Source organism: Calypte anna, chromosome 2 (assembly GCF_003957555.1).
Source record: "Calypte anna isolate BGI_N300 chromosome 2, bCalAnn1_v1.p, whole genome shotgun sequence".
In the NCBI taxonomy this organism is placed as follows: Eukaryota; Metazoa; Chordata; class Aves; order Apodiformes; family Trochilidae; genus Calypte; species Calypte anna.
Genome location: NC_044245.1, coordinates 26,190,709 through 26,215,822, shown reverse-complemented (window position 1 = coordinate 26,215,822; position 25,114 = coordinate 26,190,709). Strand labels below are relative to the sequence as shown.

At 37.7% G+C, this 25,114-nt stretch overlaps 1 protein-coding gene across 2 annotated transcripts in view; it reads right to left on the bottom strand.

The window, feature by feature from the left end:
• The window catches only part of GLCCI1 (glucocorticoid induced 1), a 50,283-nt gene that overhangs the window by 4,739 nt on the left and 20,430 nt on the right, over positions 1 to 25,114 (bottom strand). Inside the window, exons 3-6 of one of the 2 annotated variants that reach the window (XM_030446021.1) lie at positions 17,425 to 17,511; positions 12,224 to 12,340; positions 9,222 to 9,374; positions 2,963 to 3,173 (exon numbers count right to left, since the gene is read on the bottom strand). In XM_030446021.1, coding sequence (XP_030301881.1) covers positions 2,963 to 3,173; positions 9,222 to 9,374; positions 12,224 to 12,340; positions 17,425 to 17,511 — 568 coding nt within the window. The remainder of the gene's footprint in view (positions 1 to 2,962; positions 3,174 to 9,221; positions 9,375 to 12,223; positions 12,341 to 17,424; positions 17,512 to 25,114) is intronic. The other variant, XM_030446022.1, reaches the window with a different exon arrangement.

Genomic DNA, 25,114 nt, shown 5'->3' with positions numbered 1-25,114 from the left:
TAAGGTTATCGAAAGACTTCAGGTACAACTTTCATTTTAGAAACTATGAATGAGATTCCCAGAAGTTAAAAGTACTTTGAGTTCATCTTCATCAAAATGTTGCTTCTAACAGCCTACTAGCAACAGCAGGAATACACTGCTACACAAAAGCACCTAAATCTAAATCCCTCAAAACCAGGTTATGCTACCTATTTTTGTACAAAAACCCCCCACATTTTATCTGTTTATACCTTAGGATGCCTCTGAACTTTACCTGTCACAGCTGCTAAGTATGCTGTTCAGCACTCTGAATTACAATCTCATGGACCACAGCATGATAAAAGAGACCTGCTGAAACCAGGAGCTTTAAGTCTCTTACCTTGCAATAGGCAGCACCTTGAAAACAAGATCATAAAGCCAGCTGCTATTAAAATAGCTTCTCTCCCACCCCTCCCTCTCTGCTCAAATCAATACCCTTTAGTACCACTACTCTGTTCAGAAGTATTGTGGGCCTTTTCTGAAATTTAGCTTTCACCTTCTTTTGAAAAATTCAATAGATTTAGCAAGCTTCTTGCAGAAAAGTAAACCAAACAGCTGATACAGTCCAAAGAGCAGCTGTGAGGGCCTCAGGCCAAATCACAGCTTTGCACAAGAAATAAAAGATGCTTTAGAAATGTAAAGCAGTGCTGTGTCTGTACAGAGAACTGGCTCCTCTCACTGCTCATGTCTCTCAGTCAAACTACTAAACCTTCCTTCCAATTCAGCAACACACCCATGTGCATTGGTAAAGCTGATAATTATATTTTTAATGGTAAAGCCAAGCTATTCCTGTAGAGAGGAAAATAAAACCTCAACTTTAGAAAAGTAGCAGAAAAATACCTTGAATTTAAAATGGCTACACTTGGTTATACATACATTGTGTTTTTCAGAACTTAACAGGCCTCACTGCAAACTCATTACAGTTTTATTGTAGAATCACAAGCAACTTCAAAATGAAGGTATGAAAATTTATTGAGTTTTGTTTTATAAAGCAGTTAACAACCACAACAGATGTTAACAAACTGACTCCCCAAATCTGCTATTCCTTTATGATTTCTACCTATATTCCTCATACATCTATAATTTTAAAGAAAACATTTTTATTCAGAGTAACTGTGGGTTCCTAATGACATGAGAGTAAAAGGCACCCTTTCTGACTCTACTTTTGCAATCTAAACAAATCATTTTCTGCTAGACAACAGCTATGCATTTTTCCAGTTTCTATCATGCCCTTGAAGCACAAAGTGATGATGAGCAGTTAGAGCTTTTATCTTTCAAAAGCACATTGATAAGTATCTTAAACTAGTTTAAAAATGCAATTACATTGACTGTACAAAGCTGGCTGGTTATCACCATAACTTGTACAGTACTACAAAACCAGACTTGATGCAAACCTAGGATAAAAGCCAGTCTTAAAACCAAAATCCATGGGTAAGTATCTACCCATTGTGAAGTTCAGCAATAACTTTTATTCCAATTAGCTGTTCAAAATATCCAAGACAGGAGATAAAATCCTTGAATTCCATTAAAAATGTTAAATGCACTATTGCACTATTAAAAACTGTGTGCACTCAGTACTGCCAATAAAGTAGCACTGAAAATTCCAAATACTGTGATAACTGAGTACTAATTGAAATAGGAATTATTATTTTCATTTCTTCACTTTTTATTTTAAATTTGCTAATAGGAATATTTGAACAAATTTACCTGTCCTTTCCCTGTGTTTTAGTACTTTAGTGGATATCTCTGTAAGTGATTCATTCTTGACAACACATTACAATTCACATGTACACCATACAAGAAATGGGTGGGGGTGGAGCTAATATCTTATTTTGGGATCACGGCCAATTAGCATGCTGAGCTAAGCCTCTTATTCTGATGTAGTTAACTTACACACATACCCAGATTCAGGATTTGGGCAGGTGAATTTGTTCTCCACTACTTTCTTTTAAATCCAAGATGAGAAAGTAATACTTTTCAGAAACCAAGAAAAGTTATTATTCTCCCACTGCCTTCCTTCCCCAGTTACTTCCCAACCGACTGTAAGAATTATTAGTCACTTAAAGAAAAAGCTTAACTTTACTTAAATCCTCAAAATCCTGCTTTCACTCATTAGTAAAACTATGCTAACTCTTAAAAGCTTTCATCTCCTCTGTGAAACACACTACTCTTAAGAGCGTTTGACCCAAACCTTGCATCCCTCCAAACTAAAGTCCATGTTTTCACCCGATAGAAGACTTCAGTCCAGCTGACAAGAAGCCTAGGAATAATTTCATAAGTAAACAGCCGTCCAAAATATCAGGTTTTTTACACCAGTGCCTCTATTTCCATATTACAGTCAGTAACTCTCAATTACTGAAACTCTAGTTTACTGCCTCTATATAACGAAATTTCATTTTGCAGACTTTGGGAAAAGAAAAAAAAAAAAGCAGGATATTGACATATTAACATAAATTATTCTGAAGTTTTGGGTTGTTATGCAACATACACCAATATTTACTCTCCATTAGATTATTAAAATTCATATCTGAGCTTCTAACCCAATCGCTTCAAGTGGAATATTTAAGTTCAGAAGCAGCAAGACTTCACCACCAAGAACTTCAACTCACCCATGACAAATAGAGAGTCTACCACAAACCTTCCTGAAACTCTATTTAAACACAAACACGTCACAATCTGACTTCTTCACATTAAAATCTTCATAAATAGTTAACAGTGTTTGCTGTGCTCCTCTGACATATTTATGGAAGATGTTTGTGAAGCTTCACAAACAAGAGGGAAAAAGATATGTAAACAAACAAAACCAATTTTCAGGTAATTCCTCAATCCCTCCACAACGAGCAAACAAAAACAAAAACTGATGTAATGAGTCAAATGAAGGTAGGTTGGAAAAGCAGGACACCACATGCCTCCCACAGGTAAAGGCAGGCCATTCTACTCTCACCTTTATCACGGTCATAGAGTAAATCTTCTGTGGAGCAAGGACTCCCATCCTGAGATTCAGGAGGGCAAAAGGGAGAGACACAAGGTGAGTGACTGCTGCAGCTGCTGCTGCGCTCCTGGACAGACGGAGTCTGAGTGTCGATGCTTCGTGTGCTACTGCTACGATAGTGAGCAGGTAATGGGGCCCTTCGACCATCAGGGATATCCAGAGGCTGCAAAAGGAAAAAGCAATTTAGGTTACAGAGAAAAGATCAAACTCCCCAGCAATGTCAGCCTGAAGTTAAGGAGACAAGGCCTAAAGAACATCGAACAAGATGGTTTTTAGAGAACGACTTTCATACAAGAAAATAACACAATGTACAATGGACACAACATTACTTACACTGAATGCTGGGACAATGTGTAGATGTTCCAAGCCTACTGCATGCTCTTGATGCAAAGGTAAGACCAGAACACACTCCAACAACACATGCTAGCATTATGTTTTCATATTTTTCGTGATTGCTTAAAAAAGCAAACAATTTTTGAGAAAGGTCACTGCTATTATGAAGGCAAAACAAGTACACTGACAGAGGGAAAGCAGAAAATGTCAAATAGAATGGCATACTATTGCCATAACAACCAACTGAATAACAATTACAAATTAAACCATCCAGGTTATGTTAGTAAGTCATACATTCTCTAGCGCACCTCCACGTTCTCTCCTTCACTTCTATAGTTACTTCTCGTTCCCAGTGGAAAATTAGCTTTATCATAACAACAGCACTGCTTTAAAATATCAAATGAAAAGTAAAATTTTGCTTAGAAGTGAAGGGGGGAAAAAAATGCCTGTAAGATTTAAACAGTATTTTTATCCTCACTTCTGGGAGGATTCTGTTCAAGCCACTGAGAAAACTTTCATGTTCCAGCTACAAAAACAAATGAAGTATTTTCATTTTAAGAAAAGATTTTTTTATTATTTCCTTCTCCCCCAATTATTCCAAAACTACAAAAATTCAATCCAACATTTCTGCAAGAAGTAAGGATGTGGAACCTACTGTTTGTGTATTGTATTCTCCCCTTTCCAGCAACAGTCTGTCCAAAACCCACGACTGCTATACAGAGGCAGACACAGCAGAACTGGAAGATCCTTTTCTACCAATGACTGTTTCAGTCAATACCACTTCACATTTCCATTAAGAGCACAGAAACAAGCTATAAAGAGAGAGCATTACCATTGCTACATCAAATGCTGAAAAGTTTGGGCACAGCTGTGTGGTGAGTTCCAGCAGCCCAGTTCACTTTGCCTATGTGTTCCAACATGAGAAGGGGTTGCTATTCCCATGGCTCCCAACAGGCCATGACTCACACAATGCACATTAAGCATTATATCTGAAGCATTATATAATTTGTTAACACAGTCAGAAAGAAGGTAGAAAACAAGACTGAACCTGGAGAAAAAAAGGTGTCATAATTAACATAAAAAAACCCCCAAAAAACTTCTATGCAGAGCAATGTTTCTGTTTTCATCTCTGCCACAAAAATCCTGAGATGCCAGAAAGCCATCTGAGCCAAACCCTCTCTTCTATGCTATCCCCTCTGGATGCCCAGTCTGATTTGCAAAAGTCTTCAACACTCACAGGTGCAAAAGGAGACTGTGGGAGCTGCCCTCTAAACTCCTAAAATAGCATGCAGTATCCTGAATTACTGAAAAACTTTTCTTCCCACAAAGGGAACAGAATTTCAGACACTATGTAGTAGCAGAGGTGCAAAAAACCCAGGAAGAAATTCAGATTTCTGCCTTCAAAGCAAGGTTTAATAGTTACCATTGGAACATACACCTCACAAGGAGAAAACAAATACACTGAACAGCTGCTCATTGGGTGCATATCCTGTGCTCTACCTAGCAAGTAATGCAAGGATTTAAGGGAAGGAAAAAACCCAGTAAGTGATCACATAATTAAAGACTTCAGGATAAGACAGATCTTCTTCCACACCTGGTGGAACAACATAGTCTTACATAGCCATGAACTATATCCCCCAGTCACATACTTCAACCTCCACCAAATTAAAATTTGAGGTACAGAAAGTTATCTGTATTTTAGACATGCCTCCAAGTATACACAGTAGTAGAAAAAGCTAAATATTTATCATTCTTTCCAAGTATAATAACCTTTAAGGCACAGAAAATTCCTGCAAATATGTCAGATTACTCTGCTTCTGTGTTTATCTTTCCCCAAATATTGAACCGAGGTTTTGACAAGTGCAAAAAACTTCATGAAAATACCAAAAGTACTGCACTTTTTAAAAAGTTCATGTACTAAACCTGATCAACATAAAGAAATTACTTTCCATAAGTCATGCCTAAACTATTCTAAAAACTGAAGTCTTCACAATCTTAGAACATACGAAATAGGGCAACTAATTTGGTACAGCTGCTATTAGTTTTAACCTTGCTCACTGCATGGAAAACAACAAGAAATTACTGCATTCTATATAATGAGGTTTGTTTGTTTGGGGTTTTGGGGGTCAGTTTGAAAGTGTATTCAGTCATGTACTACCTTATGCAAAATACATTCTAACAGAACACCTGCCAGCCTCTATTGGACAGCGTGTTCTAGGACACAGTTGCATACTACCCTCATCTCCCTGCAAAGATAAGAAAATACTCAACTCAACAGCAGCATGCATTTCTCAATATACTGTTAAAATTCACCACATTATTTTCAGTACTGATTTTTTTGCTGGAAAAAAACCAAGAAAACTTTATTTAGTAGCATCAGGAGTGCTACTATGATATAATATGCCAATGGGAGCCTTCTTCACAAGCCTTGTATCTGTTCGGGTGGTAACTTCACTCAATGTCTTAAATTTAAAAACTGTTCTCCAGATGAACACAAAGGCAGACATAAGCCAGTGCTTCTTCCTTCTATCATCAATGAAGCCATCAATGCATTAGATAATATGCAAGTACAAAAATCAAGTAGGAAACAACTTGATTGTTTTATCTACACTGTGTGACCATCAAAATGGTCATCAAAATCATATCTAATTAACCACAGAATCATCAGAGAATGGTTTGGGTTGGAAGGGACCTCAAAGACCCACCTAACATGGGAGGGGACACCATTCCATTAGATCAGGGTTTTTCAAAGCCCCATCCAACCTGGCCTTGAACGTTTCCAGGGATGGGGCATCCACAAATTTTCTGGGCAACCTGTGCCAGTGCCTCACCACTCTCACACTAAAGAATTTCTTTATCATATCTAATCTAAATCATATCTAATCTAAATCATTCCTCTTCCAGCTTGCAACTGTTACTCCTCATCACTCCATGCCCTTGTAAGAAGCCCCATCCCAGCTTTCCTGTAGGCCCTCTTCAGGTACTGAAAGGCTGCAATAAGTGTCTCTTGGGAGCCTCCTCTTCTCCAGGCTGAACAACCCCAGCCCTCCCAGTCTGTCTCCAGAGGAGAGGTGCTTCAGTCTCCTGACCATCTTTGTGGCCCTCCTCTGGATTTGCTCAGCTGCTCCATGTCCTTTACATGTTGGGGAACTCCAGAACTGGACACAATCCTCCAGATGGACTAATGTCTATGATAATTATTTTTGTAAGTAATTGTACTTTTTTAAGTACAATTTCTATTATCATTAAAATATTACCAAAAAAGCAAATGAATGTTTCAAAGAACTAGCAGCACTAAGTCATCACAAAAGCAGACAGAAAACGTTACAAATCAATTGATACACATTTTTAAGAAGGAGGGTTTCAACAATTCAAGTCAGCAAAAGAGGAAACAAGAAGCCCTACAAAACAAACAAACAAACAAGTTTAAAAAAACTGACAAATTATTTGTGTATCTGAAGACCAAACAAGGAAGTATGAAACTCATTATACATTTCAAATAGGTGCTAAGCTGAAAAAAAAAATATCCGTACAACTATCTACAAAACTGCTTTAACCTTAGGCTTATTTTTTTGTCTTGTAGATCAATTAGTGTGATTTCAATATTTGAATTAAGAAACTGTTACAAAAATAAAAATCACAGATTTATACTGAAGAAATGAGAGACTAGCAGAAATAATTAAAAAACACTAGACTAAAATTTTATAAGTTAACAAAGCTAAAATGCATTTTGTTTTGCTTTGGCCAGCCCAAAACTGGTTATCAAAAGAAATGGAAAAAACCCAGAAAGCTACTAATGGAGAACCTGAATTTGAAAAATAAAATAGTTAGTGAGCTGCCCCTAAAATAATGCTCCTTGTCAGTGTTTCTAGCAGATTGTGCATTATTCCCCAAATCTTTCCTGGCACACTAATATAGATTCCCAATAGGCCCCAAAGTGTTTTATGCAGCTGGACAGATCAATTCATATGAAAATTAAGGTTTGAACATGAACTGTTAGAACTGTGACGTAAGTGTGGAAACAGGTTAAAAGGAACCAGCTGAAAATCTAGATGCACATCAATCTTACAACTGAGTCTACAGAATAATTTATCGTTGACTCATCACTCAAAGCAACCAACTACCTTAACGGCTATTTTAAAATACTTTCTAAAAATACAGAATGTTACAGGAAGAAAGAATGGTAGAAAAATGAAAGAAAAACTGTTTCAGTAGCAGTGAACCTAATGAAGTTTGGTTTCCTATGGTTTATCTTTTGTCCAGTAATTCCTAACCTTTAGCCTAGATGTCCCAACTCCCCCAGGCTAGAAAAAAAAGCTAAATTGTTGTATTAGGACAAATTTCACCAACAGTATGATTGAGTAAATTACTGTTATGATCTTCTGCAAGTGAGCTATGAGATCTAGTGAGCTCAAAGACAATACCAGGAGTCCCACCGTAGGTCTCACTAGACCAGACTTCACAGAAATTAACAGTTACATAGCAGGAAACAAGGCTCTGCCCATAAAGATGGACTTGACTTCAAGGGCAACATCTAATTTATGGCTTTCTTTTGTGTCTGAAGACTCTCCCCTGCTAGATGTTTGGAGGAAGGGTTCACTATTGCCTTGGTTGCGTAAACTGCTGAGCACCTCTGGCCCCAGTCCAACAATGCACTTAAGTATGTGCTTAACTGTTTTGCTGGATCAGAGCCAGTACATTCAGTAACTTAGGAGACTGAGTTCTGCATCCCAAGTAATAAGCTGTTAAAGCCCAAGGACAACATTTACAAAGATGATTTGGCTGATAAATAAATGAAATGTCCTCTAACCATAGGAAATTACAACCCTAGCCATAGCAACATCAATGGTGGCACTGTAATATGTACCTTTTTATACTCTTTGGAGATAGTGCAACAAGGTTTACTGACTTGGGCTTTCTGTTTCAGTTTGTGTGTTTGATTTTTTTCTTTATTCCCTCTAACAACACACACCCCTTCTGAAGGGATGAGACAGCCTTAGAACAGCAAACTTTAACATTAGAATTCTACTACTATGGTATTTAATTCTTAAGACTGCTTTGTTCACACAACTAAGTCTCTGGCCAAGACTAGAGCCAAGACTGTTCCAAATCTTTTTTTTCAATTTACTGCTGAAATGAAGAACTACTAAGTATCAGGTTTTGACATCTTAAGCCTTTGATGAAAAGTTTTATAGCCTCACTTGTACAATGAATTGCTACTACATGAAAATTCACAAGAAAAGAATTTACATCTTAGAGAAGATTAGGAAAAAAAAGGATAGTAGTTTACCCCACAGCAGAAATTTTTCATTGGCTATTTAGGAAACAGTGGCAGTAAACCAAGTATTCCACATCTTAAGTGTCATCTAAGCACTCCGGTGCTCCTCAGCAACAAGTCCCAAGCTTTTGTTCTCCTACATTAGAAAAGCTTCCCCACTTGTCAATATTTCTCATGACAGGTTACAGTGGTTTCATGGCAGTTAAACAGTTCACACTCAGTTTATGGAAGAAAACATTTAAACAAAAAAGAAGAGCACAGCAGAGGGAATTTGCGTCTTGACTAAGGAAAAGAATGCAAAATGACACAAATAAATCAATCTCCTCTAACCTCTAATTACTTACTACTGTAGCCTGAAGTATCCAAACTTTCAAGCACTTGCATTTCAAACAAAAACTTTCATGTTCTCCACAGAAAGTACATTCTAAACAATCTATGTTTGGCCAGAAGCTCTTTGATAGAAAAAAAACAACCACCATGCTAACAAACAGAAACAAAATTTGAAGAAAATTATTTATAATTTCATCCATCAGGAAGGCTTCCCCTTTGTTTACAGATCACAAAGAAAAAACAACCATAAACACATTAATATAAACTTACCTTAGATACTTCTTCTTTTCCACTGTTTTCTTTAATGAATACTTTTTCCAGTTCAGGGCTTATCCCTTCCACATTACACGGCACACGTGAAACAGTTGATTTTGGCACTGTAATGTTTGACAGTGGCATAGGGACTGATCTGGAAATAGAAGCCTAGAAGAGCAACAAGATTTGAAGTTGAAAAATGGAACAAAGACAGAAGTCCAAGACTACTAATTAAAAAGTAATGTGTGTATTAATTTTGCCATCTACAAGACAACTTTTGCTTGACAAATTTAAATAAAATAAACGCTTGCATAGATCAAAAGCCACTAAAACCAACTCTACAGAACTCAAAGAAGTGCTCTATAATCAAACCATTCTACTTCTTTACATATCATTAGGTGGACAGGTATATGTACTGTCCAGATGTGCTGACAACAGAATACACAGTAAGGGGATGGGGACCACACAGGGCACTAATGGTGATGGCTTAACTGGGATCCAAAAGGCATTTCCCAACATTCCTAAAGCTTAACCACTCAAAAGAAATACTCACTTAGTTCATCTTAATTCTCTTTGGTTGGCTTTACTGAAGGAAACATGAAGCATTCACTCCAAAACTTTAATTTCATCAGTGTACAGCTTTTGAGAATTTTATGGCTAAGGCTTTTAAAGAAATCATTTGGAGTCTAAGAATCAGGCATGTACATAAGAACATGTATGGTTTCCAGAGAAACCCATTGGAGTGGAGTGCATGAACATCTTCCACAGTCAACCTCAAAAGCTTTATATTGTCAGCAGCTACAGAGTGTAGCTGCACCTATGATGATGGCTGTGAACAGTGTTCAATTCCCAATATGTACTTTCATCTTGTTCATAGAATCACAGGATGTGCAAGGCAAAATACAAAGATTGTTTTTGAGTCCTTGAGAAACGAACCTTACACAATGTGCTGCTCCAAAGGTGCATGTCACTTGTGTGGAGACATTCCCAGACTCACACAACACACTGCCTGCAGGATGGCTTCCCACAATGGTGCCAGAACTGAAACTTTTAGCAACTTTGTCAGAGAACAGTTTATTGAGAAATCAAAATGTTTCATGAGCCATGACAAACTGAGCTCCAAGTATTAAGCAACATTCCTTCAAAGCACATGTCCTAGGTGGATTTTCAGTCTATGTGAAAGACTGGTTTTACTGTGACTATAAAGTGTGGCACAGGTATCTGCAACAGCTCACTTTGAGATGGAAAGCCAAACTGTTATCTATACAGAAAGCAGTGGAAGCCTTTGTTATAAAAGCATAAAGTTTCAGAAAGAATACCAATTCCCTACATGTCTTCATCACAAGGTTAGGTTTTAACCATGAGATTTTATCTGAACAGAAGAGGGAACAAAAAGGAACAGCCATCACAGCTCAACTTCTTTCTGAAACACTACCTATTTAAAATGCAGTCAGGAAATACAATGACAGAACCAACATTCCAGGAGTTCAAACAGTGGCCTGTTAGTAACATGGGGTCCTAGTTAAAGATCCACTGTAGGTGAAATTTAATCAGGACTCAAATGTCTGCCCTGTCAAATGAGACAAGATTAACTGCTTTCTACAAGTGGCTTAAAGTTCACAAAGTTATTGACTGAACCTTGTCTTAGCCTTAGAACTCATAATTGCTTTCCAATTTCACTGGCATTTGGCAGTGGCTACCATAGACACTGTATGGAGCATCCTCCATTGCACCCCGTGGAGAATTTGGTTCATGGCCAGGTAGTTTGTCCAAAAGTATTCTACATATGTGTCAGCATTTTTGTAACAGAAGAAATATGTATATTATCAGAGCACTGAGAACTGGTAAACTTTTATAACCTAGTGAAACATGAAAATGACCTGAAAACAAAAGCAGTCTTAGCCAGGCTAGTACTAAAATGACTAGTTGTAACACTTCACTTTAAAAAATAGGTAAGTAATAAGACAACAGAAAACAGAAGGTGCTGAGGAGCCTGAGTTTAATCTCTCAAGAAGGAGGGTATCAAATCTTGGCTGGAATGAAGTCCTGCTATCACCACATCTACTAGTAGAGAACATGAGAATGATCACAAACATAATCTGGACACAAAATTTTGTATCCTAGAGGTTACATCTGATAGAGGTTTTAAAATAAGTCTGGGTGTCTGGAACAAGAACAGGCTAGTAATTATAGCAGTTTTTCCATTGAATATGATGCAAACTCTCAAAATACACTATAAAAGCCACTACAATCACATTCTGATGCTAGAGGACAGGATTCCGTACTGATAATGATTCAATAACAGGTATATCCTGGAGAAAACTGTGAAGGAAATACTTTTATCCTGTAGTGTGACAGATCTACAAGTCACCTGTCACCAGGGATGGGACAGTGTGGCAAGCATCAGCTTGTTTTCAGTTGAGTTTAGAGTCAAGCTGAATTATCACTTCCTTTTTGGAAAGTAACCACAGTACTGTTTACCTTGATGTCGTGTGGAAATTGCCTCTCTGGCCAGGAATTGACCAATAAGCAAAGTAACAAAAAGATTCCTAAAATGGGACAAGGAAATGAGATTTTCCCTCAAATCTCTGGTGACACAGCATTACCTTTACTGACAAATACATGGTAAAGTGAATTACAAGTCTGTTCTTAACAAGCCAGTGAGTGATCTGCTTGCTGCTCAAAGACTGATCAATTGAGGATCAGAAAGTTTTGGAAGCATACCACAAAAATCTTGGAAGTAGCATGTATTCCTGAAAATGCAGTCTTATCTGGCCCTGCTAAGAATTTCCACAGCATCTTAATACATTTTAGATGCTGTTCTAGTGCAACCCTTCTTTCTTTTACTATATGATGAGTTTCAGATAAATTTCAATGAAGGTGAAATGGTATAAGGCTGTTAAGCATTTCAGTGTACCACATAAGAAAACAAACAGGAGAAAGATGGGAAAAAGAGCAGGCTCTTCACCCAACCTTATAAGGTAGGAGGCTCTTAATATAAGCAACTATCAGCTTACCTGAGTCTGACTGATTGCTATATGGTTGCCATGGAGAGGTGACTGACGTTCTTTCTCCTTACTGTGACGACTGCTCTGCTTACTGCGCTGGAGCTGCTGCCTCAGTTTGGCAATCTGCTGGAAAGAAGTTCAGGTTAAGGGACAATGAGTTATCAAATGGATAACTGCCCCAAAGTCATGTAGAAAGTGAATCGCAGACATTTTAAGTCCTCTTTTGAGGATTATACACACATATGGGATTGCCTTCCCTTGAAGCATGAGCATGAAAACTTCTGTTTATTAGATACTTTTTCAAAAGTACCTGCCCTGCTCCCCAGCTCAAACCTGACAGGAGACTTAGTTTAGCAGCTGAACTTCCTCATGTACAAACAAGCACTGTAATAACTGATGCAAACAAAAATACTCAGAGCAACGATGTGCAGCAGTTTCTGGGCTACACCTGGTTTAAACTGGGAACTAAGCAGCCTACGGTTCAATTTGTTTGATCTTAAACCAAACCAAGGATTTCCAGTGATTCATCATAAAGGCAAGAAGCCTTCACAAACAAGTGGCAATCAATATACATTGTTCATCTTGGAGAACTTTAATACATTTACTAGCACTTCCCTGCAGGCTAAATTATCACAGATTCCTTCTGGCAGATAGAATTATCTTTTGTGCTGCAAAGATGTCTAATCAAGAGTTATGTTTTTAAAGGTCAAATGCAACTAAAGCCATTATCCATTTGACCTGTTCCTTAATAAGAAACCAAAGAATTTCATTTGGGGATTCCTCCACTTAGTATTCACCTCTAGAAGCATTATCTCAGAAATTATGTGCAAATTCATACAACTGGTACAGACACTTCAAGGCTAGATTATTTTTTCTTTGGGCTCAAGTCCTACTCTTCTTCATGATCAGTATGCTGGCATATAAGGCAAGGCATACATGGCTCCATTTCATTTTTAACTCAGCTAGACCTACAACTTTTAAAAACCTGAAGAGCAAGGGGAAACAAATGCACGAAACTCATATTTCAAAGAACTTCATCAGCTGGAAAGTAACGTGTCTTTCTGAGTGACAGCTTACAAGTACATGCACTCTGTGGTTAACTCCAGGTAGTCAAATATATCGCTAGTGCTCTTGAGAAGCAACTCTGTGGTAAAGAATCACTTCACATCACTCTTCACAGTGTCAAAGATGACAGTGCTTGGTGAAGAGGTTTGGATGGAGCTTTCCTCCGGGCTGTGGACTTTTCTTTGTGTTGCTTCTGGTATCACTCACAAAAGAAGGATCCACCTTTAAGGCTTCATATCAAATCTTGCCACAGCTCGTCACCGATATTCACAGAACTGCTACTCAGCATTGGGTGAATACTTTGATCTTTCAACAGCAAACAGTTCAGACTTCCAAAAGGGTCTGTGTGTAGAATACATCAGGAAAGACAGAGCCCCAAGTTTCTAACACAGACAAGCTAGATGTAGAAAACTGGGAGATTAATTACTTGATGAAAGGTGCAACTCAGTCACCATTTTGGAAGAAACTTTGAAGGAGTCTGAAAATATACTTAATTTCTACTAATACAGCTAATGGCACATACCTGAGAGATAAGCAAATTAGATCCCTTCTTTAAAACACTGGGTATCTGAGTATCCTGGTAATTTTTCATTTGAAGACACATAGATGCAGACTACTAACATAAAGGAATGTCCCATCTCACCACTCCTGTCCAAATGCTCATTAGAATTTATGACCATTTTTAATTTGTATTATTGTATTTCTACAAATCAGGCTGTGCAACATAGTAACGTCCTATTGCTCAACAACCCACAAATTCCTTATTAATGAGAGAAAGCTCTAACTCATTCATGAACCACTTGTTAATAAACAAGTTAACCAGTAGGTCAAAGAGTAAAAAAACAAAACCAAGAATTAGAAATTCACCTTAAACATTTGAATACAATCTTCCAGTTGGTGTATGAAAGCACATAAAAAGTCTGAGCTCTCATATTCAATTCTCTTTTATTCCAAAGCCTTTTTCAAATACTCCATCAGAGCAAAAGACACCTTCCCATGGGGGGGTTGCTGATGTCAGTGTACCAGACACAGTTTACAGGGGTGCTTAAGGGACATGAAAAAAAAAATCAACTGTCTGAAGCAAGTCTTTAAAAAACCTACACAAACCGAAAACTGTGTTAAATCCTGGGGTTTTCCCGTTCCAGGAAAATTCCAGCTCAGGGTAAACGAGGATTAAATATGTCCCTGTTCAGCTTCAACAGAATTTCAGGTTGAAAAGGGAAAAATGCCAATGGTTTCAATAGCTTCTTGGTTTAGGTCCAGTCCAAAGACTCTGATAGCAATCTTTATCTCCCAGTCAAGACATCCATCTATTACAATAAAGCATTCTGGCACTATCTTACAGAAATTATATTCAAGACTTCATAAAAACAATCAGTAGATCCTTTCAGGATAAAGAAAAAGTAAATCTTGTTTGGAGGTGATAAAAAAGGTACATTCCATTATTCTGAAGTTCATATTGAGAGCTGGGGAGTTGTAAATTTTTAATAGACCCACAAGAAAGCAAGCATTACCTATTTCACTGCTAGATAGACTCAGCCCTGACATCCATTTATTTCAGTTCCAGGACAAAAGAATTTTCAACAACTCAAAGTAAAATATTTTTAGGTGGTAATACAGAGTTAATTTGCTTGGTATCTTAAGTCTATACAGTCATTTCTAGGCTTTATAAATGTAAATCTTCTAATAAGAGCTCCCAGTTGTGTTAAATTAATGCATTTCATTGTAATAGCTTTCAACCTAATTAAAAAAAACCCAAAACCAACTTAGACTTAAAAGAACATTCAGTCTGCTTCTACCATAACCAATTAATACTATACATACAGGGATTTGGCTAGTTTACTGTGACATAATAAAAGTACATGCTAGAAATCATTCCATTAATTGTTGGAACAAGAAAACATGAATCCAAACTGCTAAGACAAGCCAAGGAAACTGTAAACAGCAATGTATTTGTTTACTGTCAAATCCTGTGGGAAACAATTCAAACTGCTGAACAGAACTACTGTTGCCTATGTTACTCATAACAAATGCCTGGACAGGTGATACTTCTATTTCCATTACTTAAGCTTTTGCTTTCAGATGCCTGTAGCTATGTCAGATTTTCCCAAAAGTCTACCATGCACCAGTCAGCTCTTCTATCCCTTTCCCATAAGAGATTCCAGTACAAGTATTACAGTTTTTTTAAGAATAAGATTAAATGAAAGAGGGGTGTAAAACATTTTAACATTTTATGTGCTGAAACATGTTATTGGAGCCTTTTATGAAAGAAACCCTCAAGTCCAGTGCTTTGGAAGAAAAAGTCAATCATTTGTCCAGAGGTCCTTTATGCTGGGAATGTGCTCCTCTATTCCCTTGGAAAAAACCTTTACATTTGGCAAAGCTTTTGCAAAAATTTAAGTTTCCAAATGTTAAAGAAAGACTTTTGGAACTAGCAGCTACATTTGCTAGTAATTCTGTCCCTACTGTGCTTTACAATTTGAACAGAACTGCCCTAGGGAACTACTCCTTCCAAAAAGCACCAATAACTGTTGCGAAAGTAAAGAACATGCACAGATGCTGTTGATACTGAATAAACTCTGAACATCCACCACACAGGCAGTAAGTAGTCAGACAGAGAAGCTGCAACCAGGACTTACAGGTGAGGGACAGGAAAAAGAAAGGCATAAAACAAAAGCCAAATGATGGACAGAGAAGAACAGACAAGGAACTGAAAGGTAACTGAGCAAGGGCTCAAGCGAAGATAGCTGAGAACTGTCTGAATAATGCATGTAGAATGTCACTGGGACTATGAACCCAGGCAACTAGAAGAGTCAAGAGAATTGGTTTGAGAATATGAAAGAGGAAAGGAAAACAGGGAGGAAAAGAACAATAAGCTGGAGAAGGCAGGAGCAGGTTTTAGGGTGAACAACCATTACAAAATTGGTATATAGTTCCTTTCCATACACCCCATTTCTTTTCCATTATTGTATTTTATCAGAAAGGAACCATGAAACCCATCAGCCACAGGTTTCTTATCTTTCTCTTGTGGTCAGTCCATAAAAAGGATGGCAACTTAGCACAATGCATTATCAAAAGGCAGAGACTTCTTACATGCTGAAGGTTTCACTATCACTGACAGTCACAGCCCTGTGGTGAAGAAAAGCTGCTTGTTGCAGAACTTGATAGAGACCAGCCAGGAGATGAAGGATGGTCTCTCACTAAAAGCAAGTGTTATCCTGCAAATACAGCTGCTATTCCTGCCCCTGCTACCATCTATCCATGCTGGTAGGCAATGTTTAAGCCAAAACTTTTCATACACAATACTTCTTCTGCACTAACTTCTGGGCACTTCATCTGTGATTCTGAGTGCTTCCTCACAGCTGCAGATGAAGTCACCCAGGCAGTTGAAGGCCTCTGTATTAATAAATCGGCTATAATGGTTTTTTTAACAGGTACTCAATGAGACAAGAAGAGACAATCCTTTATGGATTGACCTCTCTTTGGCCCAGGTCAAAGGAAATGAACAGAGATTGAGTTTGAACACAAAATCCGGACAGAGTGCAGTTTACTGGGACCAAAACTGAAATACTGTCATTTCAGCTGAGCTGGAGAGCATTTCACTGTATCTTCTTCCTCATTATGCAAATCCACTTCTCTTTTGGTGGACTCCTCCAAGTTGTAGTTGTAGTTTACAGCAAAATAAGTATGATTAAAAAGCATTTCAAGTACTCAAGTGTATCGCTCTATCAATACTTACCCTCCTTTCCAATTTTTTATGTACTCTGTCTCCACACTTCAAATTTGAACCCATTTTCTAAACAAGAATATGCTAACATACCCACTTTCATGAGAGCAGAGTTAAAGAACAGAAAGCTAACTAAGGCAACTCTGACCAGAAAAGTTAGTAAGCAACAAGCAGCTGGTTCCTCAGCACTCACTCCAGCCACTCCTTCACAACTAACACTGTGTAGTAGGAAGGGAGGAAATCCAACAGGCATAAAATAACAACCAGCCTTGAGACAACTCTTTAGTTGGAGGTAAAACCTGTTTCAAAAACAACAGAGGAGAGGGAAAGGGTGTAGTTTCCTGGACTCCAGATAGGGATTAAAAAATGTATTGGGCATATCAAAACTTGAAAGGCTCCACTGTGCAAAACTTCTCACCTCTTTTAGTTGATCAGCACTTCCCCACGATGCTGAACGCTGATGGGATCTCTTTTCTGCTCCTTCTTCAGCCCAACAGCTAGGTGTCTAGAAAGAAAAAAAAAAAAGAAAACATACTGTGTTGAATTCTCCACATAAGAAAAACTTTTGGCACAAATTACTGTTTTACTCTTTCTGCAGTGTCAGAGTTCAAGAATTACACATTAGGAATAAATTTCAGAACTTGACATGCAGCACTGACAGTCTCACTAATAAAAAACAAACTTTGTAAGCTTATATTTACACAGGATAAGGATGATGCACATTACTGAAGACAGAATCAGAGGCCTGACAGGCAAAAAACTTGACCTGGCTACTCCTACCTACAGTTTGGCTTCCATTTCTAGTTTTCACACAGCGAACAGTCTAGAAAGTGACATGATTACAAAAGCCCATAAAAACTCAGGGACCAAAAGCCAGGATTCACTTTTCCCACCAGTATTACTTAATCACTGGGCCACATAATCAATTCCTGCTTGCTACCTCTGACCTGATGTAGAGTTTGATACACCTTTTATTATTTTTGGCACTGACATGAGCACAACAGTGAAGAGCAGCAAGCCTTTTCCAGCCTTGTCTGCAAGCCCAGAAGTTTAAGGACTGTCCTTGGGTGGAGGAACTATAAAGTTAAACCCTAAATATTAAGAAGGGTCTGGAAGCCTGATCTCTCTACTCCTGTACTTATTCACCACAAGACTACTAGAAAAATTAGGGTGTCCACCAACATTTCTGAACAAGAGAGTCACCTGCTGCCAGAGGAGCAATGGGGATATCTAAAATTCAGGGAGAGTCTGGGGTGTGTGCCATATAAAACTCAGAGCTACAGGTGCATACATAAATTCGTGAAAAGAAAAATATGTTTTTTTTCAACAATCCCTACAACTATTAGTTCAATCTTTCACAATAAGGCTGCACAATATTAAACTATACCACTGAAAACATTGAGAATTTGGCAGTGAGGTTCTTCAAGGAGAAAGCCACTGCTAGAACTTATCCCAGTATGTCTTCAAGGGAGAAAGGACCCCAGCCCTGCGGGACATGGAGGATTTGGGATCCACCTCCTTGTGGACTTCCTTCTCAGGAAACAGCTTTCCTTACTCCTGCTTTCTCACTTAGATCTAGAAACTTCTGCAGTACCCACACACACAGCAGATATTGCTCAGCTGAGGCAGGAGGCCAGGCACTGCCATGGAGAACACCACAACACCACAGGAGCTCACCCTGGGAGGGGAGATGGAGGCAGCCCCTGGGGCTGGGCCAGGCCGAGTGCCATGAGGTAATGAGCTGTGGTTTCAGAACAAGGGCTCCTCCATGGCAATCGCTGTTACGTGGCCGACAGCCCAGCACCTAACTCTGAAGTGTTGGCATTTCACGTGCTAAGTCACTTTCTGTGCACAGGCCTACACGTCCCACTCGTGTTCTCTGCCAGCCCTGCACTTCCTGTGTTTCTGGTGTTGTTTTGATTTTTTTTTCTGTTATTTTTACACCACTGAAGGCCCAACGATCTGTGTGGGCAATCAAAAAGGAAAACAGGAAAAAAAATCAGTACTGAAGTCTTTATAAAAGTCAGGGTTCCCTCTATTTATTATGTGACTCTCTTTGCGTGGGCCTGAAGAAGCCTCCAGAAGATAATGGGGTTATGAAAATAAAAAGTATTAACAAGAATTAAGTGTAAGCAACTATTTAAACCTAGGAGGGAAGCATGGGAGCCCTCCAGCCCAGGAACCTAGTCAGTCAAAGCTGTCTGACCGAAGTATTTTACCCCATCCCAAGTACAGCTGGAACCATACCCTCATACAAAACCAGAAAAACACCGATGCAAAAGGACTTCTTCAAAAATTTAACGTCCAAAAAGCATATTCTGAATACAACACTGCTTCAGTTTGGGGATGAACTCCAGGACAAGGTAGAAACAGGAATTTCAGGTGCTTCAATACTTCCCTGTAGTGCAGGAGGGCGTACCTGGGCTCACTACAAGCTCAGAGCCTTTTAACTAAGGTTTAATAAACATAGCAGAAAACACAAAGAGTATCTAAAGAGTCTAAGTGAGTTTCTCAACAAAGAGAAGTAAACTGTTACAAAACACAACAAAGCCTTATGTAGAATGCAAGAGCTTGCATGTATTTTTTAATAAGCACCGACATTGATCCAGATAGCAAGAACAAAAACAAACAGCAACACCCTGAAGAGCTTAATCAAAAACACTGGTGACTGCTAGAAAGAGATGGAAATGCTTATTTGCAGATGACTTAATCAGTGGTCAAAAATAACAAATATAAAACATCCATTCACTTAACAATAAATTTTGTACTTTCTCTTGTACTGACACACTCTCACTCAAATAATATTTCCCTTGAGACAAAGATTACACAGTAGCTTTCAATCTCTGGTAAACCGAGTCAAAACACAACCTCTCAAAATATTCACATACAACACAGACTATTTGTGTCCCTCTATTTTATTTGCTGTATTACATTCCATAGACTATACAATGTTCCTTGCACAGTACTGAAGCCTAGAAGTGTTGTATTAATGGACTATTTAAACTGGCAAAAAGAAAAGGTTAAAAAAAAATAACAACATCAAGAGTTCCTAGAATATTATAGTAAACCAGTCATCTTTGAACCCTAGAAATTGTTTGCTTATAATATATTGTAACATACATTACATGACATTTTCGGTTTGTAACTCACAACCCTTATATTCAAGCAAAAATTAGAAAAAAAACCACACCACACCAACAAACAAAGAACCCACACTTGTTACATTCAAACTGAAAAATCTGATTTGGTAAGTTTAGTTCAGGTAGGAGCACCTTATAATTCACTTGAATGTTGTAATTCACATCACAAATGAGATGGAGGTGTACAGCTTCACTGACATGCCATGTTTCATGAAAACAGATTTCCATCTTGATTTACAACTTCTACAAAACCTTCATATGAAGCTGCAAATGTACTTCTTATATGTTAAACATCTTTTAAAAAATAATGAAAGTAACTCAAAACTGTATTTGAAGAAAAATTTTTGAATCTCAATAAATAAAACCAAAGTTTCTGCACTTCAATTCAGAAACAATAAGAGAGCTCACAGGCTCTATCTGTGAAAGACATAATATTTCAGAGTTGAAACAAATTTACAGCATCTCTCAAATGAACTGAAGTTCGTGAAACCGAGGGATTATTTCTTCGAGCTTATAGTCAAAAACTAAGATTTAAAACATATTAGGAAGAGAACTTTGAAAACATTAAGTAATGCATGCTGCAGTTTCAAGAGGAGGACTGCTGGTATTTCGAAATGTGAAGAAGGTTCACAGTCCCAGTTTCAGTTGACACAATGCTTAAAGCATGCACATGGGATAGGACATGCTGAGAACACCACATCTGGTTGCTCTCTTCAGCCCTTAATGTAAATCACAATTACCATTGTTCTAACTCACCCAACCTTGTAAAGATTAGCATTTCTTCCAACACCTTTGGTAATTTTGTCTTGCTTTTCCACACATGTCAGGGATATACACCTACATTCTTTCCACTTCATTTAGATCAGAATGACTGTGTGGAGTACCAACCTACCTAAACCTAAAATAAGACAGAATTACTCTAAATATCTCACATTTTATTGCCAGCCTTTCACTCTTATTACTATATCTAGCCTGCATTTCAGATTAACTGCACTGGGGAATAGGCACAAAGACTAAGAACCCAACCCTAGTTGGTTTGTTGGGGAACAAATAATGTTTTTGAAGAACTTTCGCACCAAAAGAAACGCAAGAACAGCACTAGGAGATAAAAGACGATGACCCTCTAGAGGTTTCTAAAGCATTCCAAGGCCCTCTAGAAATCACAGAATGGGTTGGGTTGGAAAGGGCCTTAAAGATCATCAAGATCCAACCCCCCTGCATGGACAGGGACACCTCCCACTAGACCAGGGTGTTCAAGGCCCCATCCAACCTGGCCTTGAACACTTCAGGGAGGGGGCAGCCACAACTTCCTTGGGCAACCTGTGCCAGTGTCTCACCATTCTCACATGAAAAAGTTACAAAAAGAAACAGCCTAGAGAGTTAATTTTACTATAAGTGACTCCTCTTAAAGATCAGACAAGTTAAGAAAAATGGTAAATTTACAGTTATGACATCTCTTCCACTCTCTCCCTTCCCCCCAAAATATGTCATTAAAATATTCCACTAAACAAATGACAACTAAGACACCAATCAAAAAAGCATCATGCAGCCTAGCCTCCTAAGTTCATGATGTTAATTTTTAAGCAACATTTCAACCCAAAAGAAAACAAAACATGACTCAGGTGACTAATGAGAGCTAACTACACTAACGCCTTGACCCGTATACAAGAACAATAAGAACGTATTTTAGCCAAGCATTCAAGTTTAGTAACTGCATTACTCTTTAGATTAGAGAGAAGTAAAAATTCTGAAAGGCATTTTGCAAGCTTTCTTCATTTCTGTTTGTGTAATATGTTAGTGCCATATACAATAAAAAAGGCACATCCATGCACACTGAAATCCAGTTAAAGATTTCAATTTTGGGGGTATGCAGGAAATCACTGAATGATATTTCAGTTGGTTTCTTTCCATTACTTAGGTCAGAAAAGATTACATAGGTGAACTTTAACTAGCAGTATCTTTGTTATGACATTAGCATCATATGATTATCCCTGATCTCTCCTTTTTAATTCTGTGAAAATCTTGTAAATTTTTCAGCCACTGCCAAATAATCTCTATCAGTGTTCCCAACAGAGATGAAAAAACAGTGAAGGAAGCTATACTGAGTTTCAAACAGCATTAATGAAAAGTTCAAATTTTACTGGAGGGAAGTAGGACAGTCAAGGAACTTGGGAAAAGGATCACAAAGCATATCAACTGGTTCTGATCTACTTAAAACACTACTAAATTAAATGGTGTACCTCTGATGATCCAAAACTTGATGCTCCTTAAAGATCAACAGATTGTATTCATATGCACACATACACACAAAAGCTTGAACACATCAAGAATCCTTAAAAATCTGGAGCTGTGTAAATGTCACAATTAATAGAGTCATAGTATATTTTTTCAAAAGCAAACATAACAACCTCACTTCTGTGTTTTCAGTGAAAAAACTTGAGGTGGGTAAAAGAGAAAGGAATACAAACTACAGTTACTGTTCTCCAAGATGCAACAGAAACTAAGATATTATCGAATCTATTTTTTAAAATCCTGATTTCATTTTAGAGAATAAATACTTTTATTCACTGCACAGGTTCATAGAACTTCAGTGGGAAAGAAAGGACTTGAAATAAAACTCAGTGAAAGTTCATCTGAGCACAGTGAACATCAGAATCTGACTTAAATACAAGAATTCTAAGAAACATGAAACAGCCATAATCACCACCTTACAGAACCTGCACAAAATTTGCATTTTAAATTAATGTTTAATTAGGCACAAAAAGTACCCTTGAAAGAGAAATAATTATTCCACCTACAGTGTAAGTTATACTAACAGTATTGTTCATTAGTTTTGAAGTAAAACAAGAGACAATTTATTCTCCAATGAAATATGCTCATACCAAACTATTGGTTTAGTAATTTTAATTATCTTCTTTTAATTTATTTTCTTCCCATCTTCTACCTGCTTAACTACAAGTTGTTATTAGTTTTAGCTAGTGTAAACTATATGCACTCCCAAGAGCTGAACAGTTATTTAGCCAACAAACATGAAGTAGTGGAAGTACTTGTGCTAGCACTCAGGCGAAGAGCAAGGTTTTAATTTAATTTAACTTAATTTGCCATGCATGCATCCTATCAGTGACTTAATCTTAGTTCTTGAAATTAGATATTCTTCAAACTACACAGCACTTGTACAACAAAAAAACCCACACAACCAAAACAAAATTCAAGTCAGTGTTTTATGATCAAGTCCATCTACAAGCCTCCCTAGTGAATATTTTGTTTAAAAAAAAAAAACCTGAGATTTAGTGTGCCAACCATTATGTTTGTTACATTTGACATATTCATATAGTCCTGAGTAGTGAAGACATACATTTTTTCCAACTTAAACACTGCTAAATGCATAATTTGACTAAAAGCCCAGCTAATATAACTCCTTGTTAGAAGATACCCAAACCATGAAACTTCCCTACCTTTATCCCTCTGAAATACTCCTTCACCTTGTAATGACAACAGTACTGTGTTTCCTCTGTTACATTTTATTATGCTGAAAAGGGAATATTTTTAATTTTTTCCTCCCTAAGCTTTATTTCTGAATGAGGCAAGGGGTGGCAGCCAACAGGTCAAATAACCTAAACACTTGAGCTCACTAGGAAAGCAATTTTACTGCCAAATACTTGGAGCTCAAATATTTATAGACCAAGTTTGTTTCTCTTTTCTGTAACTAGTGAAAAGGTTTGTTTGTGAATGTTTAAATATTCTAAATGTTCTGTTTGTAAGGGTATTTGCAAACTTTGATATGGCTTTGTGCTTTATGAGGGGTTACAGTAACTACAAAGTAACTACCGTAACTACAAACACCTCCTGAGTGGAAATTATGGTTTCAAACCATCAAGACTTTCAAGGCACAGTATTACTGAGAAAGGAAGGCACCTTGGAAGCGAATCCAGGATTCAGAGCTTTTTAGGTAGATCTTTCATGACAGTCAAGGTGACTGCTGCTGCTTCTTTTGCTAAAATTCAAACTGAATGAGTAGGACATGAAGGCAGAATTTTCTTTAAAAGTTCCAACACGGTTCCTGAAAATTTCTTTGAACAATTTCCATCAGATTTCCCAGAATAATTAAATAGGATTACTGGTTCATATAGATCTTTTTTTCCCTTCTAAGCATTCCACACTAATCACAGAATGTTAGGGGCTGAAAGGGACCTCGAAAGATCATCGAGTCCAACCCTACTGCCAGGGCAGGTATCCTTCCCCCATCAGATTTCTTGCTTTGCACTACAGTAGATTATAAAAAGATGTGGGAAATTATTTAAAGATTCTAACTTGTCCTGGGAAATACAATATTAGACAAAAACCTAAAACCTAGGAATCAGTCTGCTGCATGTGCTCTGGTGGCAGAATGGCTAACAAGTGCATTGCAAGTCTGTGGAAACTAAGAAAACCTACACACATCCATGTTCAGTTATGACAGAAAAATCCTTGGTATTTGAAAGGCATCGTATACACTATGACAACATCAGCTTCCATTAAAAACAATTCTTAATAGGACAAGAAAGTTGTAAGCAAAAGTTTGGATGACAGAAGTATTATTCTTCTTAGGAGGACACCCATGATAACAAAATGGCACAAGAAATAGAAAACTGATTTAACAACCATTCCTATGTGGCCTGTGAATTGAAAATATAACCAAAGATAGATAGCTTTTTCTAGTTTCCAATTTAGTTTAGAACACAAATTCCATTACTTACTCCACACCCCTACTAGCACCACTGGAAAGCCAAGAGTGCAACTACTTTGCTATTAACTTTTTAAAATAACATATTTTTCACCTGTTTGATAGTGACTATCTGATTGGGCAACAAGGTCCAGCATGAAGTGGAACTGAGCAAGGAACAATGTTCAGCTTTCTAGCAAAAGAGCAGTGGAGCACTATGAATGCACTATGAATGCCACAGCAGCCAACCTGTCAGAGGTTCTTGC